At 44.9% G+C, this 24,983-nt stretch overlaps 1 protein-coding gene across 3 annotated transcripts in view; it reads left to right on the top strand.

The window, feature by feature from the left end:
- CDC27 (cell division cycle 27) overlaps positions 1-24,983 on the top strand; it is a 623,340-nt gene that overhangs the window by 146,226 nt on the left and 452,131 nt on the right. For all 3 annotated transcript variants that reach the window (XM_069238052.1, XM_069238050.1, XM_069238051.1), the window contains exon 5: positions 23,722-23,819. In XM_069238052.1, the coding sequence (XP_069094153.1) occupies positions 23,722-23,819 (98 nt within the window). The remainder of the gene's footprint in view (positions 1-23,721; positions 23,820-24,983) is intronic.

Here is a 24,983-nt window from a genome sequence, read left to right as displayed (position 1 = left end):
CACTCTGGGTGCCACATCTTGAAGCAACGTGTTGGTCGTCTACATCCAGAGTGTTGGTCAACTCGGAATAGTAGAACAACGATGGACAAGTGTATTCTATAATGGTCTTCTGTTTCAGAGGAAGTTGCCACATTGGTTGCGGCACACTGCAGATTAAATGAGCGGCGACTATTTCTCCTTGTCTGCAGAGCTGTACTATGCTGTTAAACATTTACATAAATAAGGGAGAAGCAAGAAACTGAAAAGGGAACTAAAAGGAGAAAATTGAAAACTAAAGCATTGGACAATGAACTCTGACACAGAAGCACACTCATTTTCAGGTGAATGTACATGTGATCAGAAAATGTCATCATCCACATGGCAAGAGCCAATGACTGATGTGCATTGAACCCTTACCCTATGCAGTAAGCTATCATGGATGGAAGCAGTGTGTGAATGGAGCAGACGAGTGACAGAACAGAGCGGACACAATATATGTACCTCATAGATACATTTTTATATAAATGTAGATTTTTTATTTTTTTTGGTATCAGTAGATCCAAGCAGACCGCAGATCAAGAATTATTATAGTGCCAATCCTCTCCCTTCCTAGTGCTTATCTGAGGGGGTAACCAACACCAAGAGCATTCCCCTCAAAGGGGTAATCTATGACAAATACCCGCTTATATGCATATTGACTTTGATAAAAGCATATGTTAATCAGTTTGTCGGGCCTAATGTGTTTATCATAACTTTTCATAATAAACAGAAGCCTAAGCCTAAATTATGTCAGGCATACAATTCTATAATTGCATAATATGCAAAACTATAATTGCCAAAGCACAAAACTGTCTCTTCTAAGCATCTAAGCAAAGATTCAATTAAAATTTTCTGTACCCGTGTTTTTTCAGAGGGAGAAATCCGGCAACAAAACCCTTGCACGCTATGGTAATCTGTGAGGTTCCATGTAACAAAATACCTATCTATAGGCTTTAATAAAGAGTAATAACAATCAGTATGGGAGACCTCAAGCCATTATCACGACTGTCCATTACAATAAATCATGCCTGTAACCCTTATTACTGGCTTGTCATCGTAGCCATCTTGAAGCTACTGTGTGGGTCATAAGCCTTCCTACAACACAATCATCGGGTATACCATAATAACATTACAATACAGTTGTATAGAGCCATAATGGAGCTGAATAAGGATTACCATAGTGAAAATTGTCTATCCCCCTATCCCCATTGAACAGATAAAGCGGCTATCCTTTACCAGTGGCTTGACACTATACACAACTCGCGCCTACTGAAGTGTACGTAAGATGGCAACCATCAGGCGTACAATTATGAAATTACAAATGTGTTCAAATCCTACCATTAATTTAAAAAAAATGCAGCCACTCTCAGCAGGGCCTAACCAGAATAGTCGCAATAAATTTGTAATACCAAGGTTTGAGAAATTGGGTGACCCAACATCAAAACTCTTGCGTGGCCTGCAACATTTTGTGATTACAATCCAGTGTTAGAGGCTTATTGGCTTTACCATATGCTTTTCACAATAAATATGCCAGGCCTACTGCCTTAGAAATCATAGCTTTTACTCAGCAAACAGGCCATATCTATGACATCTGGCATAAACTTAACCCTGCACACCAATAGCTGTTATCGGCTTATCAACATAACTAACTCAGACTTACTATTCTGGGTTTAAGCTTTTTCACAAGGCAGCCATCCGCCGCACAGTTATAAAATTGCAAATATATTCAAAATGACAGTTGACAAAGTAAAATACACTCTCCTAACAGTGCTTAACAAGGCTGGAGCCATGATTTGATTGCTGTCATAACCAACTCGGTCCTGCTGTATTGAGTATAAACTTTTCCACAAACCAAAAAATGCAGTGCAAGCAGTCTTTTTAGCCAAAGCACACAAATTTGGCCAAATCAAATCCTTTAACTTGGAGAAACCAAGATGAGGGTGAAGCCTAACTCCCTCTCTTAGTAGGGCTCTTTTTTGATAATCACATAAGGTCATGCAGTTGCACAAGTTAAAAATAAAAAATAAAAAACTCTTTTGAGGTGTTAGACATGCTGTCAATCTTCATACTAAACTACTTAGCTTGAGGTTTTCTTATAGCGCAGACTGTTGCACGGTCAAGCTGGACCTAAAAAAATAAAAATCCATGTGAGTTACATTTTGATTGATACTTGTGTTCTGCCCTCCGGGATCAGCTACCCAGTTTGTTAATGCTCTGCCAAACAGAAAATAGCCTACAGAAAGCGAACTTTATGGTATTGGGTGATTTAAATCTACAGTTTGAAGTTAATAATTGTGAAAATGCAAAGAATAGACACATGACCTCTCCGCTATCCAGCTGATTTCCCACACATAAACTAGGACATCTCCTTGATCCTGTTATTTCTGATATACCTGTTATGAGAACTGAAGATCCTCTCCCAATAGGTTGGTCAAAGCACTACATTATTTCGTTCTATCTGCGACTAAAATTATTTTGATCCATCATCCAAGGCTAAGTCGTTGTTGATCAAAATTAAATGCAGCAAGTTGGGAAATGTGCTTTTTAAATTCAGTCTCTGAAATGAAGGGGGAAATAGCAGAAGGGTATTCAAAGTTTGAGAACTGTATGAACTCCTTGGACGTTGTCCTTCCTATTAAACTGTATTAGGGCCAGCTGTCCAGGTGACCGTGCCCCGTGGCTCTCTATGGATTTAATAGAATTAAAAAACAAAAATGAATGGAAAAGATTGGAAGGAAAGTGGAGGGAATATTATGACAAAACCATTAAACTAAACTCTAAGAAAGCAGTAAAGAAATATTGTAACACTATAAGAGAACCTTGCGTTAAGTACTGTAGTATCAAGATTGACAGCATGTCTAATTCCTCAAAAGAGTTATTTAAAATTAATTCCTTCATGACACCTACCAGGGATCAGTCTGGGACTTCAACCTCAGAATCCCGCTGTAATATGCTTGCATAGTAAAGTGCCTCTTCTTGACATCGGTTACCCCTCACGTTTTGCCAGGTATCTGTTGTAATTTCGACAAAGTGCAGTGGGTTCCTGCTTACCAGGTCCCCAGTGCCAGACTTCTTTCTCAAAACTGCACAGTTGTTTCCCCAATTGGCAAAACCTTTAGCACCCTCTGCAAGTCCCTACTAAATGGTACCTAGGTTATTGGGTGCTAAAGAGGGTCCCTGAGGGCTGCAGCACGAATTGTGCCACCCTAAGGTACCACCTCACCAAGCGCATAACAGGTTGCCATTGCAGGCTGCTTGTGTTGGTGCAGGCAGAAGTGAAAACTTGATATGGCATAAAGCCTGTGTGCCATGTCCCCAACACTGCATGCAATATATGTAAGTCACCCCTCTATCAATTCTTACAGCCCTAAGGCAGGGTGCATTATATTACATGTGAGGGCATATCTGCATGAGCAGATGTGCCTTGCTATGTCTTTATTGATTCTCAGACATATTAAGTGACTCTCAGCCATTTTAAATGTGTGTGGGAGACACTGGTCAATAAGAGTTCCCCAGCTACATGATGGTTTCACTGACAATAGGGATATTTGGTATCAAACATCTCATATTGGTGATCCCAAACTGATGCTAGTGTTGAATTTACCAATACATGCACCCAAGGGGCACCATAGACGTGCCCCTCTGAAACCCTAGCAGCCTCTGGTGTGCTCACTGACCATTTTCTGCGACCTGAAACACTGTTCTGGACCCTTAGGGTGAGAGCCCTCTGCTCTCAGGAGTTCCAGAACAAAGGTCCAGAGCAAAAGCCAGTCCAGGTAGATGGTGTAAATCTCCCCCCCCCCCCCCCCAAGAAACCCCACCACCCCAAACCCATGGATTGACCTGCTGATTAGCCTTTCTAAGGATGCAAGCCTCAAAGGACCGCCACCTTTGAAATGCAAATCTGGCTCTCCTCACAGGAGAGGAAGCCCCCATCTGCCTGTCCAGAGCCCATTTGGCACCCGGACAGGCAGGAGAATTAGCTAGTCAAGTAGGTGTGCCATCCTCAGGCTGAGTACTGCTGCGAGGTGGACAAGATTTCTCAGAAGTAGTCATCTTGGTAATGGCATACTTAGGGATTCTGGGACAGGGTTATGCCCACTTCCCACAGGATGTGGTCATATAGGGACCATAGTGACCCAAAGCGTCAGTAGTCCATCGGCTACTACCCTACACACCCCCTAATGCCCCTAAAATCAGTATTTAGGGGAGCCCCTGGCACTAGAGAGGCAGATCCTGATGACTTAAGAAGACCAAGAACACAGAAGATCTGCAACAGCAGAAGAGGAGAAAAGAAGCAGCTGAACTGGTACGAACCCCGCCAGCCTGTCTGCATCCCTTGTCAAAGGGCTGCACCCAATCGACTCGTCCTGTAGCTGTGACTCCAGAAACGTGGGAGGACTCCCTGCCTTTTAAAAAGACTCAGAACCTCCCATGAACAGATGGCTTGTTCTCCAACAAACTCCAAAAGAAGCCTCTGAAACCTCTGGAATCACCAAAACCCATCACCTCTGCAAGTTGAAGTGGACTGCTGTTTCCAACTTGGTTCCTCAGCCCTCCACAGTCTGTGTCAATCGTGATTTCACCCCTCCTGGACTTCCTGACGATGCCTACAGCTTCTGCACAAAAGCCACCGCAACCGCTCTGATAAAACCTGAAAGCACCTCTGCACCTGTCACCCCTGAGCCATGGAGAAGACGACCATAGGTGCCTACCTGTGCCCAAGAATCATGGGGCCCGAGCCCTACTGTTGGTTCAGCCCGACTGTCGTCCTGGCCATAGTCTGCAGCCTATTTTTGCAGTGACCGATCCCTATAGGAATGCATCGGGCACCTGATGCTGTTTTGCATCCTGCACTCGGCTGCCCCCGTGCCGCTGGGGGTGTACTGTGGGTGCTGCATCAGATTTTGCCCACTACTCACCTTAACCCTAGGAGATTGGTCTTGTAAGTTGCTGTGCTCTACTTGTTTGCAGAACTTGTTTTTTTCCTCATTGCAGAACTCAGAAATTGCACTACGCCCACTTGTTAAAGTGAAAAGAATTCCTATTTAAAAATGTACTTACCTGAACAATTTTTCTCCAATGCCTAAACATATTTAAATATACTTGCTATTTTTATAAATTGATGTGGTTTTCCTCCTTCAGTCATGTCTCATTTATTGAATAATGTGATGTTTGGTAGATGTCTTGAACTCCTCTGTGTTAAGCCTAAGGCTGCTCAACCACACTACCCCTAGGTAGAGCATCTTGGTATTACCTAGCAAGCCCTGTCCACTCACTGGAAAACCCATGAACCCTTTACACTGTATTCATTTACCACATAAAGGGCCCGCTTCCTACAGCATGTAAATTACTTTCTGAGATAGTGAAGCCCTGCTTCCAGGAGTTCCAAGAAAATTCCAGTAACTCCGCAAGAATCTGTGCATCTTCAGTGGTTGATAAGACCATAGACCTTCCCCCTTCGTCTAGGTCTCCCACGCCTGGTAACCAGAGATGCCATCACAGTGGCTGGGGTGTGCCTCTGCTGGACATGACAGTGCAGGGCAAATGGACTAACTGTGAAAGTCAAAGCTCTTCAGATAGTCAAACTGTCTGTAGTTCCACATGTGATAATTTTTGTTCGATGGCATGTGTAGCTGTAGATACGCATGCTGTGCATAAGCTAGCTTGCCATCTAGTGTTGGGTTGGGATTAGTACAACTTGTTTTTCTTCGAAGAAGCTTTTCGAGTTAGTCGAGTGACTCCTCCTTTCAATAATACTGCACATGGACATCAAGTCCTTTGTTAGATTATTTATCTCCACCGTCTGGTTTGGACGTGTGTTCCTCTCGCTCAGAGTTCTTGGCTCGATACAGTCCAAAACTGTATCCTTTCCATCTTTGTATCGTTGTCTGTATTGTTTCTATCATGTATTCTTCCATACTTTAGCTTTTGGTTCCGTTTTATACCGGGAATCGAATTTCAGCCCTTCAGGGCAGACACGGCCCTCTTTGGGCCTACCTCTTTGACGGAGTATTTAACTGTGCAGCCCTAACGGAACGGACTCCATTTCGATTTTGCCCTTGATGCCACTCAAAATTCCCAAACACAGACCACCAACATGTGTGTAATTTATGTCTTTCCCCTGACCACAACAAGCATACCTGTGAAGCGTGCTGTTCTTTTTAATCAAAAAAGACACTTGTAGATCAAAGAGCTCGTCGGATGGAAATTATGTCTTGAACTCCAGATGACACACAGGACATCTTTGACGACGAGTATGCACAAGAAGAGTTGGAGCAGGCCATCTCCATCCAAGACTCTGGCTCTGATGTACAATCGGACATCGAAAGTCAACCGTTGCAGTCAGAACAAACTGTGAGGGAAAAAAGACCCCTTCACCAAAACAACATCCAAAAAGGTCACCAGTCCACCACTGCCTTCCAGCCATGACGGAGCCGAGAAACTTATTTGGATGCCCCGCCTTAGGGCTCGGCACCGAAAAAAGCCAAAGAGAAATCTTTGCCATCAACACAACCGAAAATACATGGTGCTTCTGTGCCTGCTAACTGCTTTGGTACTGACCACTTCGGCACCAAAAAAAGAAAAAAACATCTGTCCACAGTTTTGGCACCGACAATATCCCAAGCACAAAAGTCTTCGGAATTGAAAATCTTAAAGACTTTCAGCGATCCGGGACAGACTCTAACCACCACCCCTTCACCGGTAAAACCTATTTTGGAAGTTATGGACACTCGTCAGCAGCGACTTCAAATTCAAGAGGTAATAGGGCAGATTATAACATCACTGCTCCCCCTTTAAAAAGGAAACTAACTTTTCAAGGGGCTCCTGATTCCTCTCCGACTCCAAAAAAGACTTACTCAACCCTCTCCACCTCCAACTACTTCTCCACAACATATTCCTCCACCAACATCTCCCCCTCCTTGGGGTTCACACCACCCAATTCACCACCTGATGGGGCTCATGATTTAGGGGATACATTAGATGATCAAGACCAATAGGATGCATATGATCCGGATCCTATTACACCTAATGATCCAGATCTCTACCCAGCTAGACCCTCGGCATCTGAGGATTCCACCTCACATCAACAAGTTAAAGCTAGGGCAGAAGCATATCTCAGTGTTCATATGTACACAGATCCAATAGAGGAAGACTTTTTATTTGACACTCTTGGTGCAACACATACGGAGAGTCCATTCCCTCCAATGCTACCAGGCATGCTCAGGCACACAGACAAAACATCTAAAAAGCCTGTTAGATCAACGGTTATCACTCCCAGAGTGGATATAAAATACAAGACTGCACCCACTGACCATTTTATTTATAAAGGCACAAATCCCTCCAGACTCTATTGTTGCCGCCACTGCTCGCAAAAGGGCTTATAGCCATTAATAGGAGACACACCTCCTTCTCATAAAGAAAGCAAAACATAAGATGCACAGAGAAAAGAGTAGCAGCTCAAGCAGTAAATCACTGGCAGATTGTCAATGATCAGGCGTTGTTATCCCGAAAGGATAGAGCTCACTGGGATGCTATGGAGGAGCTTTACCATACCTCCCGGAGGCACATCGTAAAAAAAGGGGGTAGAAATTTTAAGTGAGGTGCAAACTGTTGGGAACAATCCGTTAGATGTGCGTTTGATGCAGCTGATACAGCAGCACACAGTGTTAACACCAGCGTCATAATTAAGCAACGTGCCTGGCTGAGATGCTCTGGCTTTAAACCAGAGGTACAACAGGCAGTTTTGAACATACCCTCTGATAAACAGCATTTATTTGGGTCACAAGTAGATACCACACTTGAAAAATGAAATAAAGGCAATCAAACTGCCAAAGATATGGGGGCACTCCAAGCCAGCACACACAAGGGTACTTTTTGTTGCACAGGATTTGCAAGGGGATTTCGGTCATCATTTCAGGAACAGACTTCCACTGAAACAAAGCCCACCTCTCGATACACCAGAGGTTATTTTAGAAGTTCCTATAGAGGGAACAGTAGCAAGGGAAGAGGAAAGCCATCTACATCTAGAGGCTCCTACTCTTCCAGGGGATCCTCATCAATAGTCATAAACATTGAATATTCCCGCCCTTGTGCGGGGACTCCGGAGCATATATAAAATACACACATATAAAGTATGAAATATGCACGAAAAATATATATATATATAGCATTCTTAGTAGACATATCTTTCATACTAAACTCATATATACATGTGTAAAACAGCAATGCAGGCTATAATCATAAACCGGCTAAAATGCTTTATTTCTATGAAGTATTTTTTATTTTTAATCATTATAAAATTACAATAGAGAATAAATATCTACCCAAGCCCCCAAAACTGGGCTTAGGGAAATAAGCAGTAGTAATCACTAGAGAAAAAAGAGAAAAAACTACATTGAAAAACAATGGAGCATTCTTAGCCAATAGGCTGCATGCAGGTTAACACAGGAGAACCATAAAAACTTTGGCACCGTGCCTTTAAGACCCTGAGCACCTCCAGTATCCCACCATGCCTCAGGGGTGAAGAAAAGGTGACAGTTAGTTCACAGTTAGGTCAGTTCTTTTTTCCGGCTTCTTCTGAGAGGATCCTGGAGCATTGAGCTCTGAGTTTTTCTCAGAAAAATACTTTAAAACAGTGTTTTTTCCTGTTTTACTCGACATCTAACATCATTGTCTGAGTTTGGCAGTTTTTTCCTGACAGAAAAATGCCTTCCCTTTTTGTCAAATGCCCTTCTTGTGGGAAGAAGAAGGCCCAGTCAGATCCACACACTCTTTGTATTGTGTGCCTGCCTCAGAGTCACTGCCCTCACACTTGCAAACACTGCAAGAACATGTCAAAGAGGATTCTGAAGGACAGAGAAAAGATCAGGCTTCATGGGCTTCACGAGAGGCAGAAAACATCATCCTCTTCGCTTCCCAGGCAGCCAACAGGCCACTCTCAGGAGAGAATGGCTAGGTCGACGTCAGCAGGTAGGAAAGTACCTGTTTGTTTCCCGTCGACGTCGTCGCTGCCACCATCTCACCGCCATAGGTCGACGGCGACCCGCCGGACGTCGAAGGATACGGCGTCGAGGGAACATGGCCATCGCAGGGGCATATCTCCGTCGGCAGCTCGCCGTCGAGCCATCACCGGCATGCCTGTTCGCCGCCGAAGACCTCACGCCCCCCGACGTCAAGAGACACGGCGGCAAGAGCGACATCTGCCGTCGGCCGCCCACCGCTCCACAACGGCGAGTAGGTCGAGGTCCAGAGATCGCCGTTCGAAGTCAAGACACTCTTCGTCGAGGCACTCAACGTCGAGGCAAGAACAACCGGGGCCCCCCCCTTCGATGTCGGCACAGCCGTCGACGTCAACACAGGTTTTACCTGTCTCGCAGGGAGTCGAACATCGCCTTCCTCCAGCAGATAAGGCCGCTCCATCTCCAGTGGTCTCCATACGGAGCAATTCATCTCGTACGAGAGCGGCATCATCGGGGCATGTTTCACCCATCAACTTGTCACCAAGATGGTTGGAGAGCCTTAATAGACCAGCGGCCTCCCCGGATTCGCAGTATTCACGAATGGACTCTCCTACTGCCTCTCTCCCGAGAACACCATCACCGACAGCGCGGGCAGGACGGGCTCGTTCTGCTCCTCGCCAACCGACCACGAGGCCTGGGCGCTCTGTTACAGCGTCTCGCAGCAGGTCACGTCCCCAACGACGATCTAGGTCACGATCACGACACAGAAGATCGCCCTCTTGGTCGTCGTCAGGATCATCCGTCGGACGTTACTCCCCCACCCTAACAGATTCTCCACCAGCTAGGGTCTCACCAGTGGATGACATCACCACTTTTAATGAGGTGCTTTTAAGGGGAGCGCAGAAGTTAAATATAGAGGTTCCAGAACCATCTACCTCCTCGTCGGTCATTTTTGAGACTCTGCAACATAGAACAGTTTCAAAAAAGCCACTGCCGCTAGTGCCTGGTCTGTTGCAGCCAACCATGGACACTTTTTTGGCGCCAGCCACCCTCAAATCTGCCCCGGCTAGGATTTTGAAAAAATATAAAGCGCCTGAACAGGACCCTTTATTCCTAAGAACGGATCCGCCACCAGACTCAGTAATATTGGCCGCAGCCCGAAAAACCCACTCGGTGGCATCATCCTCCACGGTCCCACCGGACAAAGAGAGCAGGCATCTAGACTCTCTGGGGAGAAAATGTGCGGCACGGCGGCATCTATAATGAAAGTCTCCAGCGCTTCTGCACTCCTGGGCAGGTATGACCGTTCTCTGTGGGACTCCCACAACCGGTTCACAGAAAAGTTGCCCAGGGAAGACAGACAGGACTTCCAAGAGATCCTGCAAGAGGGATGTCTGGTATACAACCAAGTCATCAGCGCAGCGGCAGATGGGGCAGACTTAGCTGCACATGGGTACGCACATGGAATCTGTGCAAGAAGGTCTTCCTGGCTGAGACTGACTGGTTTAAAACAGGAAGCACAACAGCGCATCCTAAATCTCCCATTCAACGAGAACTCGCTGTTTGGTACCCATACGGATGAAGAAATGGCACGCATGAAGACCGAAGTGGACACCATGAGGTCAGTAGGCCTGGAAAGGAAGAAAGACTTGAGGCGGAGGTATAGGCCTTATGACAGGTGCCCTTTCCAGCAGAGGGTTCAAACCCCTCACTGGTCCCAGAGGCCACAGCAAAGGCAGGGACGCCCTCTTTTTCAGGCTCGTAAGGCCACAAGGGAACGAGGGTCAAGTAGACCTCAACAGTCCACACGGGAAGCGCCGGCCAAACAATGAGATCTCGCTTCCCTCGACACTGTACACCACTCCGGTGGGGGGAAGTATCACAGATTATCTTCATGAGTGGCACTCTATCACAAAAGACAAATGGGTGCTCAACATTGTCGAAAATGGCTACTCTCTTCTTTTCAGACAACCTCTACCGCACTTGCCACCAGCCAAATGCAATCCATCTCATCTCAGCCTGCTGCGCAAAGAGGCTCTCGCCCTCTTACGAAAGAAGGCAGTAGAAAAGGTTCCACTTGCGCACAGAGGAAAGGGGGTTTACTCCCGTTATTTTCTAGTGGCGAAAAAAGGCCGAGAGGGCGTTTTCAGACCAATTCTGGACTTTCGGCTGCTGAACAAGTACATAAGAAAACAGAAGTTCAGGATGCTGGCTCTTCACCAGATTTTCCCTCAACTACATCAGGGAGACTGGATGTGCTCCATCGACCTGCAGGATGCATATTTTCACATCCCGATAGCTCCCAAGCATCGGAAATTCTTGCGCTTCCAGATAGCCTCACAGCACTATCAGTTCAGAGTACTACCATTCGGCCTGAAATCTGCCCCCCGCATCTTCTCGAAATGTGTGGCAGTGGTAGCGGCACATCTTCGAAAACAAAAGATCTTCATCTACCCATACCTAGACGACTGGTTACTGAAAGCTTCCTCTCCGGATCAGGCGAGAAGGCATCGGGACATTGTGCTCAAGGTTTTCGAGTCTCTAGGTCTTCAAGTCAACTACCAAAAGTCCACCTTGATTCCAACACAGAACCTCCACTACCTGGGAGCTATACGAAACACAGAGCTCCAAAGAGTGTATCCTTCGGAGGAACGACTATTATCAATAAAGAGGAAGTGCCAAGACCTGTTAAAATCCGACACACCTACGGCCCGTCAGGTGACATCTCTGCTGGGCTCCATGGCATCATGCATTTTCATTGTCCCAAATGCCAGGCTGCACATGAGGCCCCTCCAAGAGGTGTTGGAGAACAACTGGAGCCAAAGGACAGGTCGCTGGGAGGACAGAGTGCGGCTACCGATAGCGGCACTTCAGTCATTGCAATGGTGGATGCACAGACCTCACCTGTCAGTAGGTGCTCCGTTTCACCAGGTAATTCCATCCGACATTCTGGTAACGGATGCGTCTCTTCAGGAATGGGGGGGCTCATCTGGGTCCCCTTCAAGCTCAGGGCCTGTGGTCCGACAACGAAAAGAAGTACCACATCAATCTGCTGGAGCTCAGAGCGGTCCATTTGACTCTCAAGTCTTTTGCTCCATCGATTCAGGGGGAATCTAATACAAACGGACAATACAACCACAATGTATTATTTGAACAGACAGGGGGGAACGAGATCACTACCCCTATCTCGAGAGTCCCAAACGATATGGCATTGGCTCCTGGCCAGGGGAATGTCACTTACAGCGGTTCACCTGCCAGGTCAACAAAACGTAGAAGCAGATTTCCTGAGCAGACACCTAGAGGACGCCCACGATTGGGTCCTACACAGTGAAGTCGTCGAAGACATCTTCGCTCTATGGGGTCGGCCTCAATTGGATCTCTTCTCAGACGAAGTAAACAAGAAATGCCCAGACTTCGCATCCAGGTTCTACCGTCCGGGATCTCGAGGGAATGCCCTGTTGATCGACTGGTCAGGGATATTTCTCTACGCCTTTCCACCGATTCCCCTCATACCGATAGTGATCAAAAAACTTTACAGATCCAGCACCAGAATGATTCTCATAGCGCCGCAATGGCCCGTCAATTCTGGTACACAGATCTCCTCAACCTGTCGGAACAACCTCACAGGAGGCTGCCGTGCAGACCGGATCTTCTGAGCAGGATGGAGGGCAGGGTTCTGCATCCCAACCTACCCTCTCTGAGCTTGACAGCATGGCTCCTGAATTCCTGCAGTATGGGCACCTAAGGCTCTCGCAGGAGTGCATGAACATCTTGAAAGAGTCCAGACGACCTTCCACACGGCGTTCTTACGCGTTTAAGTGGAAGAGGTTCTACATATGGTGCTGTCAACAAGGTCAGAATCCCATACGGGCTCAGGAGGATGTCATATTGACTTACCTGCAGACCGGACTTTGTCAGATGAAGTAAGTATCATCTATTAAGGTACATTTGTCTGCCATTACAGCCTATCGTAAGTCACCTTCTCAGGAATCCTTCTTTACGAAACCAGTAGTCAAGGATTTCTTAGAAGGTTTGAAAAAAGTTTTTCCGCCCATTCGGAGACCCTCTCCTCCTTGGGAACTGAACATAGTATTGTCAAAACTTATGGGCCCTCCTTTCGAACCTATACACAAAGCCTCTTTGCAACACCTTACGTGGAAGACGGCTTTTTTGGTGGCCATTACTTCCGCGAGGAGGGTCAGTGAAATTCAGGCTTTGTCTTCCAAAGAACCGTACACAGTTTTTCACGACAATAGAGTGGTTCTGTGAACTCACCCATCATTCCTACCGAAGGTGGTGTCAGAATTCCACATCAATCAGACTATCTCTTTACCGACTTTCTTCCCCAATCCGGAGACTCCGGCGGAGAAAGCGTTGCACTCCCTAGATTTGAAACGAGTGCTGAAATTTTATTTGGATAAAACAAAATTGATTAGACATTCCAACCACTTGTTTGTAAATTATGGTCATTTGAGGACAGGAGAGGCAGCATCTAAACGAACAATATCAAGATGGATAGTTTCTTGTATTGTTAATGCTTACCAGTTGGCTAACAAACAACTACTAGCTAGACCTAAAGCGCATTCCACAAGGGGAAAAGCGGCTACTGCTGCCCTCCTTAACAATGTTCCAATATCTGAGATTTGTAAGGCTGCTACATGGAAGTCTGTACATACATTTACTAGACATTACTGTTTGGACTCAGATGCAAGAGCAGATGCCCAAGTGGGGCAGGCCTGTCTGAGAAATTTATTTGCATGATACATATCTATTCCTGCACTTCTATTAGACAGTCCGCAGAGTTTAGGGATGGGCTTGCTAATCTATTCAATGTTTATGACTATTGATAAGGATCCCCTGGAAGAGAAGGATAAGTTACTTACCTGTAAATCCTAGTTCTCTTCCAGGGGTATCCTCATCAAAGTCATAAACAACCCACCCTCCTCCCCGGACGCACGTCTCCTAGAAGTGCAGGACAGACTGTCTTTCGAATCAGTTACACAGATTGTCACCGTAAAAAAGTACTGACCTAACTGTGAACTAACTGTCACCTTTCCTTCACCCCTGAGGCATGGTGGGATACTGGAGGTGCTCAGGGTCTTAAAGGCACGGTGCCAAAGTTTTTATGGTTCTCCTGTGTTAACCTGCATGCAGCCTATTGGTTAAGAATGCTCCATTGTTTTTCAATGTAGTTTTTTCTCTTTTTTCTCTAGTGATTACTACTGCTTATTTCCCTAAGCCCAGTTTTGGGGGCTTGGGTAGATATTTATTCTCTATTGTAATTTTATAATGATTAAAAAAAAAAAAAAAAAAAACTTCATAGAAATAAAGCATTTTAGCCGGTTTATGATTATAGCCTGCATTGCTGTTTTACACATGTATATATGAGTTTAGTATGAAAGATATGTCTACTAAAAATGCTATATATATTTTTTTTTCGTGCATATTTCATACTTTATATGTGTGTATTTTATATATGCTCCGGGGTCCCCGCACAAGGGCGGGAATATTCAATGTTTATGACTTTGATGAGGATACCCCTGGAAGATAACTAGGATTTACAGGTAAGTAACTTATCCTTATCCACCACTAAGCAATGACTTCCACCAAAGCCTACCAACTCACACCACTCCTGTAGGGGGAAGGTTACAACATTTTTACCCGCAATGTTCTCAAACTACCACAGATCAATGGGTACTTCAAATTATCCAAAATGGTTACTGTCACTTTCTCCTACACAGACTTTCACAAGATCATCTCACACTTCTCTAAGAGGAAGTGCATTCTCTTCTTCTGAAAGGGGCTATAGAACCAGTAATAGTACAATACCAGGGAACAGGAGTTTACTCACTGTATTTCCTATTACCCAAAGAAGATGGGTCTCTCAGACCAATATTAGATCTCAAGTCCTTAAAACATTTAAACTACTACATTCTATCAGAACACTTATGGTCACTCTTCAGGATGTTGTTCCTCTTCTATTACAAGGTGACTTCATGACAGCATTAGACCTAAAGGACACTTACTTTCACATTCCCGTTCATCCAGGCACACTGCAAATACCGAAGATTCATAGTTGCAGGAAAACATTACCATTCAGATTGTCAACCTCTCCCAGAGTATTCACAAAATGCCTTGCGGTAGTCTCCGTACATCTCAGAAGACCACAAATTTATGTCTTCCCTTATTTGGACGATTGGCTCATCAAAGCCAATTCATTCTCACAATGTCAAAGCCACCCTCAACTCAAAATTCATCTCCCACTCTCACTGGGGTTCACCATAAATTACCTCAGATCTCATCTGCTCCCTCTCCAGGTACAGCCCTATCTAAGAGCTACCCTCAACACACAATTAGGCCTCAAATAAGGGTCAGATAAGACATCCGAATCCCAGATCTCTCAACCTAGTGATATGGCTCCTGAGCTCATAGAATTTGGTTATTTACAATTACCACAAGAATGTATGGATGTTGTTAAACAAGCACGCAAACTCACAACTAGACAATGTTATGCGGTAAAATGGAAAACTTTTGTTTGCTATTTTCAAACACAGGTCATTGACCCTCTCAAGCCAGCAGTACAATACATTGTATGTCATTTGCTATATTTTCAAAAAGCAAATCTTTAAACACCCATTTGTTTACATTTAGCAGCCATAGCTGAATATCTTCAAATCAGACAGCTTATTTCTTTGTTTAGAATTCCCATTATCAAAGCATTTAGGGAAGGATTAAAAAAATCATTCCACCAAGAATTCCTCCAGCTCCGTTTTGGACTCTTAACATTGTACTCACAAGGCTTATGGCTCCACCTTTTGAGCCACTTCACTCTTGTCTCTAAAATTCTTCGTAAAGTAGATTTTAGTTGCTATCACTTCCCTTAGATGTGTCAGTGAGCTCCAGGCTTTAACTTTGGAAGAACCTTTCTTTCAAATTCATGAAGAAAAAAATTGTGTTAAGAACAAATACTAAATTCCTTCAAAAAGTAGTTTCACAATTCCATATAAATCAGAGAATAAAACTACCAGTTTTCTTTCCACAACCAGATTCTGGCAGAAAGAGCTCTACATACTCTTGATGTTAAAAGGGCTTTTATGTGTTATAAAGAAAACAAAAGGGTTGAGGAAAACAAAACAACTTTGTGTGACTTTTTCCTTGCCGTATAAAAGGAGAGCCTATATCTAAAGCAACTCTAGCTAGATGGATAGTCAAGTGTATTCAGGCTTGCTATAGTAAAGCCAAATGACAATTACCTGTAGCACCTAGAGCAGACTCCACTAGGAAAAAAGGTGCATATATGGCATTTTTAGGTAAAATACCTTTAGCAGATATTTGCAAAGCAGCAACATGGTCTAAACCACCTACATTTACTAAACATTACTTTGCAGATGTCTTTACACGGCAACAAGCAAGTGTTGGACAAGCTGTACTTAAAACACTCTTCCAATCAATTGCAGCTCCTGCACGCTAGCCACCGCTTTATGGAGGGAGTACTTTACAGTCTATGCACAACATGTGTATCTACAGCTACACATGCCATTGAACGGAAAATGTTATTTGCCAGTAGACATCTGTTTGTGGCATGTAGTGCTGTAGATTCACATGCGCCAACCCTCCTTCCCGGGAGAGTGTGGACGTTGCAGTTTATTACATGGCATGGACATCTTCTGCATTCTATGGTCTATTTTCACTACTTCACTCTCCTGTCTGCAGAGAAACAATCTAACAAAGGACTTGATGCCCACGCATACTATTACTGAGAGGAGAAGTCACTCGATCCTGTGACTCAAAGCTTCTTCGAAGAAAAACAATTTGTACTACTCCAAACCCAACACTAGATGGCGAGCTTATGCACAGCATGTGAATCTACAGCACTATATGCCACAACCAGATTACTCCTGGTAAGTAACATTTTCCTTTCAACCCTTTATTCAACACCAATGTGTTTGGATTCATGCAGCGTTGTGTGACTATGGAGGTGCCAGGTCTACTTCTCTCAATCCGGGAACCATAAAGATTGGAGCATGAGTGAACCTTTGTCTCTGAAGGAGGCACTTCAGTGAACCGGAAAGTATATTGCATACAGCTTGAGCAGAGTCTTTCCTTCACCTTAGTATCGGTCTCCTTCATTAAGGTTCTTCAGGACCTGGGGTACCCTTTCTTGGAATTTTTGCATCACCAGGGCACACTCCACTTCCCAGATTCCGTTCACAATTTCCTGCATCTAGAGTTAGAATAGTGGATGCCCTTCTCTACATCCTGGCTGTTTCTTCTTAATACCTTTGCTGCTAGTCCTCTTATCCGTCGTCTTCTAAGATTTCGGGAAGCAGTTGAAGAGGTGATATGGTTCTTGTATTCTAGCCTCACAGAGCATGGATTTTTCTGCAGCATTCAATGCTACCATCTCATCCTAGAATATTTATATGAAAAAAGTAAACCTATTTCATTGTACCAGGGAGCATCTTTTCCCATCGTCTTATGTGGGTTCTGTGGACCTACATAATCTGATTGGATGGGTGTTATAATTTAAAATTATGTTTTAAATAAAAAATGAATTTGGTGCAGCTGCAATGATGCTCTTCTCAAGGGTGCTGCAGAAATGGAGCACTGTGGATTCTCCTTGGCTTGGACAGGAATGTTTTTTCACCTGCATCTGTTGGAACTCTGGTGTTTGTCTTCCTTTTACTGTCCTAATTGGGCCCCTAGAGATCCACGTAATAGAAAGTGTTGGAGCACAGAAATAAACTTTAGGGACAAATAAGGGAACATGTAAAGTCATTGTTATACAGCCACTCAGTGGGCTAGGTTGCCCTTCAACACACCTATGCTGTGCGCAGTGGAGGGATGCGTATAAGGTACGCACATACTGCACACCCTTTGGTCCTTGCTTTCCCTAGCTACACCTGGGTCACACACACACATTCACTCCGGCTCCCAGGGGCCCTCATTCAAGCTACTCTCCTTTAACTGCTTCTAGCATTTTCCTTTTCATCTATGTTCATATACATGTAACCCGTTGTGAGATTATTTTTTTTGGGGGGGGGGGGGGGGTGGTATTAGGAAAATGTGACTGTTGGCATGGTTACCCCCTAACATTTTGCCTTTTGTTGATGCAAGCTTTGATTGAAAGTGTGCTTGGGACCCTGCTAACCAGTCCCCAGCACCAGTGTTCTTTCCCTAAAACTGTACCTTTGTCTCCACAATTGGCACAGCTCTGGCACACAGTTAAGTCCCTTATAAAAGATACACCTGGTACCAAGGGCCCTGTGGTCAGGGAAGGTCTCTAAGTGCTGCTGCATGTATTATGCCTCCCCGGGGACCCCATACTCAGCACATGCACACAGCTTCACAGCTTGTGTGTGCTGGTGGGGAGAAAAAGATTAAGTCGACATGGCACTCCCTTCAGAGTGCCATGCCAACCTCACACTGCCTGTGGCATAGATAAGTCACCTCTCTAGCATGCCTTACAGCCCCATACCACAGGTGAGAGCATAGCTGCATGAACACTATGCCTCTACAGTGTCTAAGTCAATTCTTAGACATTGTAAGTGCAGGGTAGCCATACTGAGTATATGGTCTGGGAGATTGTCAAAAACGAACTCCACAGTTCCATAATGGCTACACTGAATACTAACAAGTGTGGCATCACACGTCTCAGCACAGTAAACCCACACTGATGCCAGTGTGGGATTTATTGAGAAATGCACACAGAGGGCATCGTAGAGATGTCCCCTGTATGCCAGCCCTACTGTTAGTGTGTGACTGACTGGTCTATGCCAGCCTGCCACTTCCAGATGAGTTTCTGACCACATAGGGTGAGTGCCTTTGTGCACTCTGTGACCAGGAACAAAACCTGTCCTGGGTGGTGGTGCTTCACACCTCCCCCTGCAGGAACTGTAGCACCTGGCCGTGAGCCTCAAAGGCTCAAGCCTGGTTTTACAACGCCCCAGGGCACTCCAGCTAGTGGAGACCCCCCCCCCGAGCTGAAGTGACCCCCTCCTTGGACAATCCTCCATCTTGTTTTGGAGGGTTTAGCCCAATAGGGATAGGGATGTGCTCCCCTCCCCAAAGGGAAGGAGCACAAGGAGGGTGTAGCCACCCTCAAGGACAGTAGCCATTGGCTACTGCCCTGTGACCCTAACACACCCCTAAATTCAGTATTATGGGGCGACCCTGAACCCAGGATTTTAGATTCCTGCCAACCTACAAAGAAAAATGACTGCTTAGCTGAAAAACCCTGCAGAGAAGAAGGAAGACGAGAACTGCTTTGGCCCCAGCCCTACTGACCTATCTCCAACTTTGGATAACCTGCACCAGCGACCTCTGCCGACTCAGAGGACAGCCCTGCATCTAAGAAGGATCAAGAACTCCTGTTGACAGTGGACCTGTCCAACCAAGAAAGAAGAAACCATCTTTAAAGGGACTCCCACCTCACTCCAGACGCGTGATTCCACACCATTCTGTGCCAGACGCCCCTGGCCCGTGTCCAGAGAAACCAACAACCCAGAAAGGATCCCCAGGTGACTGATTGTTGGAAAATGGGTTATTGGTAGGGCAGGTAGGTACCTACACCTAGCAACAAGCCACTAACCTCCACATAGGTACAGTTAGGTCTCAGTAAATTAATCCCAGCTCAACCCTTGGTAGCTTGGCAACGAGCGTCAAGGCTTAACTTAGGAGACAAAGTGTAAAGCATTCAAATATCACAAAACAGTAATTAAATAAAACACAGGAAACAGTTTAAAAATCCAAAACCAATTTATAAAAATAGTTTATATTTTTATCTTTAAAATGACACAAAAACGATTAAAATCGGTTCAGGGGAACCGGAGATATGAATTTTTAAAGAATGATTACTTTTCTAGCGCTTAGAAACAAAAAGCGCCAATCGGGTCATCTGGTTGCACCTCGACCGGGGCAAAGTCAAACTTTCAGGCCGACCGCGATGGAGCCCTGCTCGGCTACAGGTCGCGGGAGGCCTCGGTTAAAAAGTTACCTTCTGACTTAGTCTTTATTTTGAAGTTTTTCTTCACCGGGACGAACCTGCCAGTTGAATCCGACCTCCTGGAGCCCTTGTCCGGATACGCGATGTGGGTTTCCTCGGTGGAGACTTTTACCTTCGGACTTAGTTGTTTTTTCGAGATGAAAATCCTTCGACCGGGGTAAACCTGGATCTTGATCCGATGTCCATGGAGCCCTTCTCGGATACGATGGCTGGGAGGTCCCGGTCAACTTTTTACGTTCGGACTTAGTCTCTTTTTTGGATGTTTTTCTTTACCGGGACGAACCACGAAGTCAGGCCGGGTCGCGGTTGAGGCAAGCCGGCTAGAATTTCCGCGGCGGGTCGGTCCCTCTCTGGAGCTTTTTTCCAAAAATTCTCAAATCTTTTCCAAACTTCTGGGGCTTCACCCAGATGTTCTTTTAAGGTTCTTTTGGGGTCCACAGCTCACCCCAAGGGTCCAGAAGTTCTGTGATGGTCCTTGGGGGGTGCAGACTTCAACTCCCAGAATGCAACTGGCGCAAACTCCTTTTTGGCCACTGGACAGTGGTCAGCTGGTCGCTTTCTTCAGGAGTTGGTGCAGGGGACTCTGGTTAGCAATTTTTCACCTGTAGCAAACAGGGAGTCCCTCCTTGAACCAGTTGAAGCCAGGCAAAGTCCTTCTTGTGGTGAAGCCCAAGTGTGCAGCTGGTGCAGTCCTTCTGAGTGCAGGTTCCAGGTGCAGGCCAGGGGTCCAGCAGGGCAGTCCTTCTTCTTCTTTAGTTCCTTTCTTGTTGAATTCTGGAGGGGATCTGAGGCGTGGGTGCAGGTCTGCCAGTTTTATCCTTGCTCCTGGGTGAAAAGCAGGGGGGCCCTGGTTCTCCAATCAGGGACAGGGTCGTCCCCCTGTGATGACCACTTCCTGGGAAGTGTGGCAAAAATCCATCCCAGAAGGCAACAGTCTCTAAAAATCCAACATGGATGAATCTGATTTTTGGAGGTTACATCTGGCTGAGCCCACCCACTGGTGTGTCTAGAAATCATAAACACACCCCTCTCCTGCCCTCTCCTAATCTAATCAAGGGGGCACCTAATTGTCTGGGGTTGCAGGATGTGGTGGTGGTGCTGGGTGCTGCAAATGTCCTTCTCTGCCTTTGAAAACCAGTTTGGCAGCCCTCCCCCTTCCTGCCTCACCATCTGCTGAGGGGAGATTCTCTCCCCCAAGCACATTCCTTTGTGTGAAGTCTGGCCACTTCACACCTCATCAAGGCAGCCTGGCAGAAGCTGCTGCAGGCTGGCCAATCAGAGCACAGCAGCAAAAACAATGCAGAGCTGAAATTGGCAACTTTTTAGGTAAAGTCTAAACGTTTTACCTGAACTAGTTATATTAAATCCAACAACTGGAAGTTGTAGGGTTTATTACAACAATTAATTTGATACCAAATTCTTGGTATACAACATTTAAGGAGACTTTAAAATTTAAAATAAAGTCTGCCCATTCTAGCCTATGAAGGCCATTTACTTCAATGAGGGAAAAACGAATTTGGCTGTTTTTACCTCACCAGGGCTTATAAATCTATTTTTATAAAGTCCCTGCTTATAGTTACATGGCACCCAGCCCTAGGGGCACATAGGGCACACCTTAGGGGTGACTTATATGTAAAAATAAGGTAGTTTAAGACTTTGGAAGTACCTTTAATTCCAAAGTCGAATTTGCATATAACTTTAATTTAAAAGCAGCCAGCAAGGCAGGCTTGCTTTTAAAATGACACTGGGCACCTCAGCAATGCACCTAGGTGTGCACCACCTATGCTGTGGTCCCTAAACCTACATGCCCTACCATATACTAGGGACTTATAGGTAGGTTAACTTAGCCAATTATAATTAGCCTAATTTGCATATCCATTTTACACAGAGCACAGGCCCTGGGACTGGTTAGCAGTAACCAGGGCACCATCAAAGTCAGGAAAACACCAGCAAAAAGAGGAAAATGGGGGCAAAAAGTTATGGGGCCTCTGCAATCAGCCCTGTTTTCTCCCACTGATGACGTGTCCGCCCTGGGCTGACCTCTCTGCACCCCCACAACGGGAATCCCGAGGACCCCCCTGACCATGATTGCCCGGGACAAAGATAACTGATGCCTGGAGAAGCACTGCACCCGCAGCCTCTAGGCCCGTGAGAAGCCGACCACCGGTGCAGCAACGACCAGCAGGCGTCCCTCACCCTAGCCCAGTCGGTGGCTGACCCAAGAAGCCCCCCTGTGCCCTGCCTGCAACGTCTGAGTGATCCCGGGTCCCTCCATTGAAACCTACTGTACACCCAACGCCCTGTTTGCCCACTGCACCCAGCCACCACTGTGCCGCTGAGGGTGAGTTTTGTGTGCCAACCCCTCCCCCCCGCCCTCCCTCTACCAGTACTCTACTAAACCCCCCCAGGTCTGCCCTCCGAGGACTCGGGTACTTACCTGCCAGCAGACCGGAACTAGAGACCCCCTGTCTCCAAAGGCACCCATGTTATTCTGGCTCCTCTTTGAACTCTGCACCCGACCGGGCCTGTGTTGCTGGTGCTAGGTGTTTGGGGTTGACTTGAACCCCCTATGTCCCGGAGACTGAACTTGTAAGTGCTTTACTTACCGTAATAACTAAACTGTACTTACCTCCCCCAGGAACTGTTGAAAATTGCAGTGTCCACTTTTAAAATACTTTATTGCCATTTTATGAAAAACTGTAAATTACTGTTTTGGTTCAAAGTTCTAGTTATACCTATGCAAAGTACTTTACATTTGATGTACTTACCTGCAATCTGAATCTTGTGGTTCTAAAAATAAAATAAAATAATATTTTTCTATATAAAAACCTATAGGCCTGGAGTTAGGTCTTTGGGTGTGTGTTCTCACTTATTGCCTTTGTGTGTACAACAAATGCTTTACACTACCCTCTGATAAGCCTTACAGCTCGACCACACTACCACAAATAGAGCATTAGTGTGATCTATTATTGCCTCGGTCAAGCCTCTTGGGGAACCCCAGGACTCTGTGCACACTATATCTCATTTGGATATAGTATATACAGACCCATCTTCCTACGGGGGGGGTAATGTTGGGAGGAGGAGCGTTTTGGGTAAAATAGCCACTCACCATATTTTATTGTCACTGTCGGAAAAAGATCCGAAAGAAGACCAGTCTTCTATGCAGCTTTCCTGCCTGCTAAATGTTCATGTTGCATGCCTCACACTGTCAGTCACTGTGTGTCTTAGTGCGGCTATTTCAGTGGTTTGTCTGGCTGTTATTCAAAAGGTCAGAAACAGCTACTGAAATGTGTAAGACATGCCACATCTGAGGATCACGCCCTCTGAACTAAAGATTGACGGTTCGTCAAAAGTATGTGCAATATTTTCCTTATATGCCTTTTGAAGTTCTCCACTTACGAAGTGAACTTCATCTTCTGTCTTTTTCATAAGACGATTCTTTGATGGTTCACCTTAAGTTTGCTAATAAAGTTTGTTCATTAGAGGTACCCTACTCCTGTGGCCCAAGATGTTGCTTTCATGTTGATGTTTTCTCTTTAGAACTGCTGGGACAACACGCACAAATTCACCTATAACCAAACTTGTCATAGAAAAAAGTGTCACCTACTGGCGTTGCCAGTGCTTGTTTTATATGCAAATTATAAACGCATTTGTTTTGTAACTGTTATTTTTTTTTTCTTTTCTTTTTTTTTTTGGGGGTATGTAAATCATTATTTTTTTTCTTTGTCTTTGTAGCAAGACAGATCGACTTGCCAGAGGATCTGAATGTTACCGAAAGAGCCTTAGTTTAAATCCTTTCCTGTGGTCCCCTTTTGAAGCCTTATGTGAAATAGGTTGGTATTTATATTATGTTATTAGTATTTTTTAACATTGACTACTATCATATATATTTTTCAATCATTTTTATTGTTTTTTTTTTCTTTTTTTTTTTTTCCATCTTTACATCATTGAAGGCAAGCATTGCTCCTTCACCCTATGCTTCTATTCAGTAGGTCTACCATCTTCAATCTCTTCATCTTGTAGCAGTTTGTATTTAACCTCCCCCACCCCCAATGAGGCCCTTCCTACATTCTTAGCTGCACAACTTTCGTTCTCTTCTGAGTAATTTACGACCTTCAGCCAGGTCTTGTCCTAAAATCCTCACAGTACTTAATCATTGGCTGCCGTGATTTCCCAAAAAAAGTTTCCCTTTAACATTAGTGGTGTGCTCCAGCTTTTTCGATTCCCAGTATCTGGGATGTACTTGATAGCCGTACGTCGGTGATGCACCTTATAAAGCTATAATTCATTCCTCAATTCGTGAGAATGAGTTTTCCTTATACTGGGGGACACCTCACAATCCCATTCCACACTAGCAGTATTGTGGTAATCCACTTGTCAAAGCTAAGACAATGCTGTTATGAGCAACATTTTGCTACACTTTTAAAGTAAGCGTTCCACGAGAAAAAGTGGTAGTTTTATTTACATTTTTCTATATTGTGAAGGTGGCTCAGGATTATTTTGGAAAGGAATATGATAAATTAAACATATTTACTAATCAGTTCTGAGGGAAAAAAATGCACATCCGATTTTGATAGTCGAGCAGCTTAAACGTGGGGGCAGTGACGCAAGTCCAAAAAACAGAATGCTCAGTACAGATGTTGATGCATTTCGGAAGTGTATTTTGTTTATCAGTAGGCCAATATTATGTAGAACTTTGTAAGGTGTTGCAGAGGTATATTGGAGTTGTGCTAAATCGTGCAAACTCATCCTGGTTTTCTCCAGAACATGGTTTCAGACATTATATAAATTAATTTCTTTATTGAGCTTTTTTCAATAGATTGAAACATTTTGAAAGGACACCAGCCAAAATCAGCTTTAACACGATATCAGTTACCGGGTTGGCAAGCGGACATGTAGTGTACAATACATCCCTGCCTGAAAGTAATCCATTCACACTACAATTTAGTTTTGGAAAAAATAATTGGACCATCTAGTAAGAAAAAGAAAAGTATTTT

This window comes from Pleurodeles waltl, chromosome 6 (assembly GCF_031143425.1).
Source record: "Pleurodeles waltl isolate 20211129_DDA chromosome 6, aPleWal1.hap1.20221129, whole genome shotgun sequence".
Classification (NCBI taxonomy): Eukaryota; Metazoa; Chordata; class Amphibia; order Caudata; family Salamandridae; genus Pleurodeles; species Pleurodeles waltl.
The sequence above is the reverse complement of the archived record's forward strand: the minus strand, read 5'-3'. Positions and strand labels throughout refer to the sequence as shown.